At 36.3% G+C, this 9,204-nt stretch overlaps 2 protein-coding genes across 2 annotated transcripts; one reads left to right on the plus strand and one right to left on the minus strand.

Moving 5' to 3' along the window:
- The first annotated feature begins 595 nt into the window (after positions 1-595).
- Positions 596-5,479, plus strand: LOC129242821 (COMM domain-containing protein 4). The gene is made up of 4 exons (XM_054879679.1): positions 596-706; positions 4,500-4,640; positions 4,703-4,934; positions 4,999-5,479. The coding sequence occupies exons 1-4, from the start codon at positions 704-706 to the stop codon at positions 5,238-5,240; spliced, it is 618 nt and encodes a 205-aa protein (XP_054735654.1). The 5' UTR covers positions 596-703; the 3' UTR covers positions 5,241-5,479.
- Positions 763-1,625, minus strand: LOC129242823 (leucokinin). Its single transcript, XM_054879680.1, has one exon. It carries the CDS (start codon positions 1,446-1,448, stop codon positions 951-953), a length of 498 nt encoding a protein of 165 aa, XP_054735655.1. The 5' UTR covers positions 1,449-1,625; the 3' UTR covers positions 763-950.
- Positions 5,480-9,204: the final 3,725 nt, after the last annotated feature.

Below are 9,204 nucleotides of genomic sequence, written 5' to 3' on the forward strand. Positions count from 1 at the left end.
GCGGGAAATGCGAAATGCCGCCTGTACAATACCAGTTTGTTAGATGACTTTTCGTATCGGCTTTGTGTGTGGGGCCCAAGCAAGCAACTCCTACAAATTTAGAGGCTGGAAAATATTTTATAGCCGCTTACGTTTTTTTTTCTTTATTAAATGTTTGCCAGTAGATAGGCAAACTCCTTTTTGTAGCTAATTAATTTGAATTTTTCATGCAACTACCTTTACCAATTTGCCTAGTTGGAAAATTGTTGCTGAAAGTTGAGGTGGGACAATTTTTTTTTATTGAAAATGAATAAAAAAATGAACTAATGAAGCTTTTGTTTTTTTTGGATCAAGTTCGTATCGTGCCCTGTTCAAATTACAAGAGAATTGTTTGAACTAGTATATCTAATTTGCTGCATCATATCAGGGTACACACTTTCGTATATACTTAGTTAAACCGTAATTTTTGTTACCGATGAAATGAAATCAAAAAAACCAATTCAAATGCTTTTCCGGCGGAAAAATGCTTCAAAAAGATGTACAGTAGTTGGCAACGCCAGTGAATGTCAAAGTTGCTATTTGGATTGATACAGTTGCAACAATTGGTAACGCAAAAACAGCTGTTACTTTCATTTCGCCCACTACAAGATTCGTAAATTGATTTCCACAAATATTTAGCAAAATTTACTTCACGGTTAAGAAAGTTAATTGGATTTGGCAAGAAATGGTGAGTTCAATAACATAGATGAGTGAAGAAATCAAGTTTTACTTTTTCTGTACTTTAATGTAATTGCAGTGTAGACAGCATACAATAGTTTGTTTTTTTAATATATATTCGTTTGTTTATGTGCTAAAGGTTATCGGTATTTTATATACAATAAACAAATGTATCCAGCCCGTAAAAAGAAAATAAATTTATTCGTACGCAGTAGCCATTAATCAACTTCCTGCGTTTTCAACAGGTCCAAGCTTCATTCGTCGGCGTCGAGTCGGGCACGCTTGCCGCCCCACGAATGGAATCGTTGCTTCTTACCTAGCACCACAGAGTTGCGTTTCTCGTCATGTTGCTCTTGCGACTTCATGCGACAACGTTCAATAACTGCTTCCTTAATTATATTCACGAAATCCATGTCATTAAATTGTGCCATCAATAATTTGAAGAAAGCCCATATCTCACTACGTTGCTCAGCAACGGAGGTGCCAGTTTGAAAGACGCGTGAAAATGGCGCGTTAACAGATTCTTGCTGTTCCTGTCGATAAAAGGAATCAAGTGGATTTAGTGGATGTGAATCGTAAACGTCGCAAACATCTTCAAAGCTTAAAATGGCTTGTAGAAGAAATCGGCGATATTTGGAAAGCTGCTCTTCACAAGTGCTAAGTTCATCGGCGACGGGTAGCGCGAATACTCGTGCATTTTGGCAAACAAAAATCAGCAAAGTGATGGAGAGTAATGTGTGAATGACGTGCATGTTGATTGTCTGATTATAACTGAAAAAAGCTGCAATGAAAGTCCAGAGTAGAATTGATTAATAGCGATTTTTAGAAGAAATGCTTTGTTACAAGCAGTTAAATTACGTATTTGGGGCATTAACTTCCTTTCAGACTTAAGAAAATCAATACTTTATTAATGCTTTGCATACACGTACCATAAAATATAATTTTGTTTCTTAAAACCGGTTTTTTATGAAATTCATATTTTTAGTAACATAAGAATGCCGTTTTGCGTTAGTAATTGGACACTTTTAGTTCTCGGACACTTCGGCTTCAGTAGTCGGACATTGCAAAATACAACATATTTATTTATATTCATGAAGAAAAAAGATATTCTTCAAGTTCTGAAAACTAAACTGAAAACCATTCCAGGCATCGAACTCTTTGTTTCGACTGTCTGTCTTTGCTAATGCTTTCTGCTTCTCTACTAAACCATATTCGAATTTTTTCTGAAAAACAACTTCAATCAAGTTTTACCTAGTCTATGATAATCTTCTATACAGTTTCAAGGAGATTATGTCTTTAATGGAAAACTTCTTTCTTCAATTCTTCTGGTGACAGAAAACATTTAGTACCTCTTTTATTTATACCTGGCACTCGTTCATATAAACTGGATTTGGTTCTTTTTATATTCATAGTTAGGTTGTGAATTTCCTCAAGAGCAGACGAAAAATTCTATTAAGAGAATCCAATCTAAAAATATATATCCTCTAAGTAAAATTAAAGATAAAAAATAAACCCACAAATTATTGACTATTATTTTGACAATTTATTTATTTATTTTATAATTTGAATTTTTTTTTCATAAAAATATAGTTCATTCCTGTTGTATAACCATATAAGTCAAAGTTTCGAACTTTGTATAAAATTTGTAAAAAGACGGCAACTTTTTATTCAAAACTTATAGACAAATTTCTGGTATGTAGAGCACAAAATTTTGGTATAATAAAGTGCAAATAGCTTTGATTTTTCTGCTGACGGTGTTGGGTGTTTTCTTCCATATAACAAAAATGTGGAGTAGATGTTAAACGGAGAAACTGCATAAGACTGCAACCGAAAAAAATTCTCAAAAATCTGTGTAATTTTTGACTTACTTGAAACTTGGACTTTACTATACCAAAATTGAATGAGCTATAAAATATAAAATGAGGTGTAATTTTAAATACTCGGTCCGATAATTGAATGCAGCAGTAAATTTTGATTCAGCACTCAGCCATCCGTTTTAAAGCGTTAATTTTAACCAATCCAATAAAAACGGTTTTCAAATTATTTTTTACCTTGCTTATAAATTACTTATTTAAATATTGCTAGAAAGTCACTTTATCTACACAACCTACAATAACTAAAAACCCTTCAATTGCTAAACTTAAGCACTGCTGCGTCAATGCCCGAACTAATTTTAATTTGTCATAAATTCCATTTCGAAGGTATTCTAAGATTTAATATCGGCATATAGAACAGGAATTTCACAGAATTGACAAACATTTGTTAAAATGATTTAAATGTAACGTTCCTTTTATTTATTTTAAGAGCACAGAGTGAAAATTGTCCGAGTAATATCCAAATGTTTGATCTAACAATAAATCTTTGCAGTGATTTAGCAATTGAAGCTATAAGGATATTGCAACCTTTTAGATTGTTTTTTGAACTAAAACGAGCACTTTAAAATTTATTTATTATTATTTTAAAAGTTATTATTTATTATTTTAAAAGTTATTTTTGCATTAAAAAAATGTTTGCTAGCGATTCGAAAGTATTTAGAAGTCTACAATAATAGAGGCCCAACTGTAGTAAACATTTTTAGATTTGACTTCCGCACTTGACAGCAAAATTTAGGTGCCTTCGAAATGGCCAAATTACCTTTGTTATTATTAGTGGAAATTGAGTAGGTTATGCGACTACTCCTTATAGACCACGAAATATTAATGTAACTTCTGTTTTAATTTAAATGCAGTTATTCCGCGATTTGCTCAACACAAACTGTAAGGATGTCGAAAGTTGGCTGCATATTTATAGCAAAATTTATAAGCAGGATCACAAGGATACGAAGAGTTCTCTCACAAGCATACTCAGAAGCAGGCAAACATACATACATTTGTACATATTTACATTCACAAGAAAGGCGTACAGTTAATAAAAATAATTACAGTTAACAAAACGACAAACGACAACGATTAGCACTCTGCAGAAGAAATGGGGGAGCGCTGTTTCTAAACCGTTACACTTTATGCATTTGAAAATGATATACAAATAATTGAAGTGTGCTTTTTGGTATTAACGCTACAGCGAGCCGAAGGGGTGTTAGCATCAAGCTGGTACTACGAGCTATCAGCTAGGTGGTATAGTGGGTGGGGGGTGGCAAAATGCTTTCAGCTGTTGGCCGCTGGCTCTGCACCTCTTTTCCGACAAATTATCATACGCAACAAGTGCCATAAATTCTGCGCTATGCTGACAGTCAAGTATAAGGAAATGTTATTAATTGCTTATGTACGAGTTCGCCATCAACACTTGCACTGTGTTGATGAAGACTCAGATACAGGAGTGTGTGGCATATATGCACATTTGTTTGCATTGTGACGTTTGTGAGAAAAGCGTTTTCTTTTGCCTTTAATTATCACATTCGAGCTTTAAAAATTAAAACAAAAAGTGCTTTTCGTTCTAGGCGGAATTCAAATGAAAAAAAAAAACATTCTTTAGACGTTATCGGAAGTCAAAAGTAATATATTAAAAATAAACCTGAAGCAGCGCTTGTTCTATTGAGTGCTTATGTGCACTCTTTGCTCACCCCATAGTAATACGTTTCAACGCCAGTCGGTTCTACGTTACCGGAACGACCCTCTGCCACTCCCCCTCTGCTGCTACAACAACAACAACCCGAATTACTTCAAAATGGTACTAAAATATTTTCTGAACTACTTAATTCGTAACTGCTATTATTTCAGCTCATTGATTCTCTCTTCCAGCAGCTTAATTAACGTCTCAAATCATTTAATAAAATCATAAAACAATAATTTCATTTATCTTTGCAGAAATTTCGCTTCTGTGGGGATGGCGACTGTCCCGACTGGGTGTTGGCGGAGATTATCTCTACGCTTTCTGTGCTGAGTGCCAAAGACTTGGAATCACTGGCCGAGTTAGTTGCCAAGCGAATTATTGGCCAGCAATTGGAGGTATACATACATCTAAACTAAAGCGCTTTCATATTTATAACTGCACATTTTTGTATATACAGGAGAGTGTCGTTAAATCGTTAACAGCTGACATATCTACCGATGGGAAATCCGCTGTCGCTTGTATACATTTTTTACTTATCAATGCGTCGCGTCATGCCATTAGCGAGTCAGTATTTAGCGAGGAGATTCAACAACTAGGTCTGCCAAAGGAGCATGCTGCTTCAATGTGTCGCGTGTTGGCCACTAATGTTACAGCTATACGTCAGCGCCTACGAGAGAAAGCATTTAGAAGTAAGTGTTACACTTTCAACAACAAACTCGGTTTATTCTCTAGTTCGACTTTCCATATTGCCAGTTAATGAACTGTCATCAGTGCGCTACATTCCACCCTCGGCAGATAGCCCTGCTAATACTGTTGGTTGCGCGCAGTTTGAACTGAAAATCTCACAGGAGCTAATCGATGGATTGCCAGAGGACACCACACATGTCTTGAACATTGAGCACGCTAACGTGCATGCATTGCTCGAGGAGTTGAAAGAGGTGCGCACCACGTTGCAACAGTATAGTTGGCGACAGCAGAACCAAATGGATGTCTAGAAGTGAAATGAATATATTGCGCGCATTTATTTACGAGGCATTGAATGCAGAAGCTCGTAATTTAGTATTCATAGCTTTTAGAAATAAGTTAATTATAAGAATAAGTGTATTAGTAATTCACTAGAGTAGAGGTGTAAACAGATAAATTATTAAATTTTATAGACAGTGATATTTATAGGTTAAAAAAGTGCTTCTCAAGTATGCAATTATCTACAAAGCCAGAAAAATCTCAACCAACAAAGTAGATAATACTCAACAGGTTTATGACTTATTCAAATTAAATAGTACCCTGAAAATATGATCATCTTCTTATCAACAGTGTGAGAATACATTCCCCACCCCGCTGTAACAGTTAAATGCCTGTGCCAACCCTTAAGAAATATCGACGACGACGAGTTAGGGTCTTAGATACAATATGTAAATAAGCGAACTGAGAAGCACGGAATACTTCGCCGTGCTTTTCCTTACAAGCTACTCCATCATTGGAAAACAAGTAGAATTAGTATACCTATTCACGAGTTTTATATTTAATATAATATTAAAATAGAAATTGTGAATGGCTTTTATTGCGCCGATACTGTAACATCTAATTACGTGCAATTTTGGTTTCTTCGATTCCGTTCAGGCATTTTTGATGTTAAAGAAAATGTCGCTAATGTCGATCAAACCATAGAAATAATCGAAGTTTACCTACATGTTAGTGGCCGTATCGTTGCCCAGGAGCTTGTGGTCGGTCATAAAACAGTTTTAAAGCATTTGCGCAAAAATAATAGATATCTTTTTCCCCAAACTAATATTGAATTTAAAAAAGTTGAAGTATTAACCGATTTATCGCAACTTAATGTGGCTGGCAGTTTTCATTCCAAGCACAGCTCGGCGACATCTATCGGTAGCGTTTGCAAATAAAGTTTCTTTTCGTTTGTGCGCATAGCCAAGACATTGTGACAGTTCATTACAGCTATTCGCCGGTAGGCTATGAAAATCTCAGTTTCGGTAACATTTGTTTTATTTTATGCCCTCCAATAATTTTCTCGCTGAAAATGCTGAATACGAATTAAAAAAATTCTTTGCTATTATTTTTATGATTATCGTTAATTCTTATTGATTTTACCTCATCCATTTTGACCTCCGCAGATGGAAATTTATACTGCATTTTTTGTTGCATAATGTCAAACGTATGGCCAAATACTAATGCGCCGCGAAGAAGTTAGAGTACATAACATTCTAAAGCTGGGCAGGACTGAGAAAGTTTTATCAATTCTAATTATCCCTGAAATGTGAATGACACTGGGGAAATCCCCAAATAAGGTGAGTCCTCTCTTTTCCTCCTTAGTAAAGATACTTGATACCTTGGTATTCCTAGCTCTCTTGGAAGTGATGAAAAATGAAAGAGTACCACAGAGTAGTCCGCTCTCTACACTCTTCTATAACTCCTATATGTAGATACGTCGAAAGTCCAACGAAAATTGATCCACATATTTTATTAATCTCGCGTGCTGTCGATTGTTCATTGGTGCTTGGCAACACTTACTTTTCCCAACTTTATCGGTTTTTTACTGCTAGGAGATTACGTACGAAATTAATTTGCCGGTGCGAATTTTTCGCAACATGGATGATGGAGATCAACTTGGAACTTCGCATGTCGGTTGACGTCGCACCATTACTGACTGTAAATACGCCTAAAGTCTTAAAATCACTAGTTGGCACTACTTGAGGCAAAGACAAAGAAACGAATCAAGAAATACGAGTGAAAATACAAATCTGTCACTTAGGATAGCTACGGTTTGCATTCTGAGACCGTCCGGACACCGCCTCTACAGTGAGGCTATCATATCGCAAAATTCCAGTCAAGAAGCTATATAAAATGCTTAGCTAGAAGTTTCTGTAAAGATATTATCAGAGTGTCCTTCCCAGAATACACAATCTAAGTCCTGCGCTGTCTCCTAAGCACATCAGAAGGAACCTCATTGAAATGAAAAAGGACGTTCAGTAATACGTCGGCCAACAGCTGGGTCTGGCGGACTATCGACAGGTAATTAACGATATTCATCTAATCAGAGACGCAGAGGAAGAGTTGTAGTGGCTTTGTAAGACTGTTGACATTACTATCTGCCCATCTAATACCCTCTCCCTTTAGTTCCACCCGTGGAAACAGTAGTGGCAGTACGACATAGCTTCGTCTAGTTTTGTCCTCGCTGGTAGCGTCTGTCTTTATTTGTTGACCAGGACTTGACTTCATAATTGCATTTGTGCTTCTTTGAGCTGTTCACATTCATATTGTGCTTAGGCGATCACTTTGAGCAATATTTAAATTTTTTTGCACAACTTTCGAGGTTATATTTCTTTTGTATGACTGCAGAAATCGAGTTGGGCCTTTTGGAATCAAAGTTACGTAATATATCTGCTTAAATTAAAGAATTAAGCGCCGGCCTTGTAAGAGCTCACTAAAACATGAGTCGATTAATTTAGTAATGAGGACGTGAAGTTTATCACACCGCCAGGGACAAGTCTTTTATCGTGATCTTAAAAATTTGATAGGCGAATACACCACATCCATAACGCGACTAATAAAGGCGGCATGATTTTAACCCTTTTCTAAGCAAAAATAATAATAGATAATTAATTCCGGAAAGGATAACAAATTTTAAGTGATAAACCAGACATTTTAGCTAAAAATTATGCGTAAAATAAAATTACGACGGCACACGTGCGCCTGCAGCATCTCAATGCGGCAAAAGTTATGAACCAGTTTTGGGGTTAAAAGAGATAAAATCGCATGGCACGGAAGTGGCAAATGAATGGCGTGCACATGCGGTAGTGCAAATAAAGCAAAATTTGATAATAAAAATGTAAAAATTTCGTACGCATGTGGCGCTGGGCTGCATCCCCCAGAACTCACCACCAAATACGAAATTAATATTTCCTTCAGTTGAGTAATTAAAAATTTTCTACTTCACCACCTCACGCTTTATTAAAAATTGGACACGGTTGTGACATTGGACATTGGCGACATACAGAGGTAAAATAAAGTAAGAAAAAATGCATTGAAAATGTTTTCAATTAAAAAATCTTTGCTTTTGTCGCCTTTAATTTTCGTTGCTGTGCTGCTGCCAACGGGGCGTATACGCACTGCTGATTATTTCTTGTTTATACTGATGTTGTAGGTATGCGGCATGCACCACCGGCTGATTGCAGTTGGCGGCAGCTGCTGCTGTTGTCGCTGTCGATGTCGCGAAAATGTCACCTCAATTAAATTCTTTTTCTACACAGCGATTTCTTTCATTTGTTGTTGGAAATATTCTTTCCAGCTCGCAAACTTCTCACAGTTCAACTGTAGGTTGTCAAGGCGAGGCAGGCAGTCAGCCTCAGCCGGCAACTTTCTTGAAAATCTTTGAATTTTAGTTGCTTTTAGCGCTTTTGCTCTATTTTCTATTTCAGCGTACGAGAATTGTTCGCCATGGCGCATTTACTTGAAAATTACTCAATGTTGCTACCGCATGTTGCTGACATTTGACGTGTTGTTTCATTTGCGATTTTTCCGCACTTTTGCTTGGCTTTCGTTGATTGTGAAAATTATTTTCTTTCTAATTTTTTTTCGCACTCATTCACTTAGTTTTTATTGGCGCTTGATTTATGGCTGCGAATTGCTTCAAAATTTACGAGTTTTTCCATTCTTTCGATTTCATTTTGTTAAGCTTTATTCTGTCTCTCCCTTAATAGGGTTTCATTAGGAGTCGCTTATGAATTCCACGCCGCACAGGTGTTGTTTGGAAATCTTGACTTTGGGGCGGGGAAAGTGAAATTCCGGGTGGGTGGGAATCGCACATTGAGAGAAAGAGAAGATTTCTTAAATTTTTCTAAGGAGAGAATGGGAATGTAAATTCGTCAACGCATTCGCATTTAATAGAAAATAATTATACGTATTATATGTATGTATGTATGTATGCAATGATTCGCTAAATTG

Source organism: Anastrepha obliqua, chromosome 3, assembly GCF_027943255.1.
Source record: "Anastrepha obliqua isolate idAnaObli1 chromosome 3, idAnaObli1_1.0, whole genome shotgun sequence".
In the NCBI taxonomy this organism is placed as follows: domain Eukaryota; kingdom Metazoa; phylum Arthropoda; class Insecta; order Diptera; family Tephritidae; genus Anastrepha; species Anastrepha obliqua.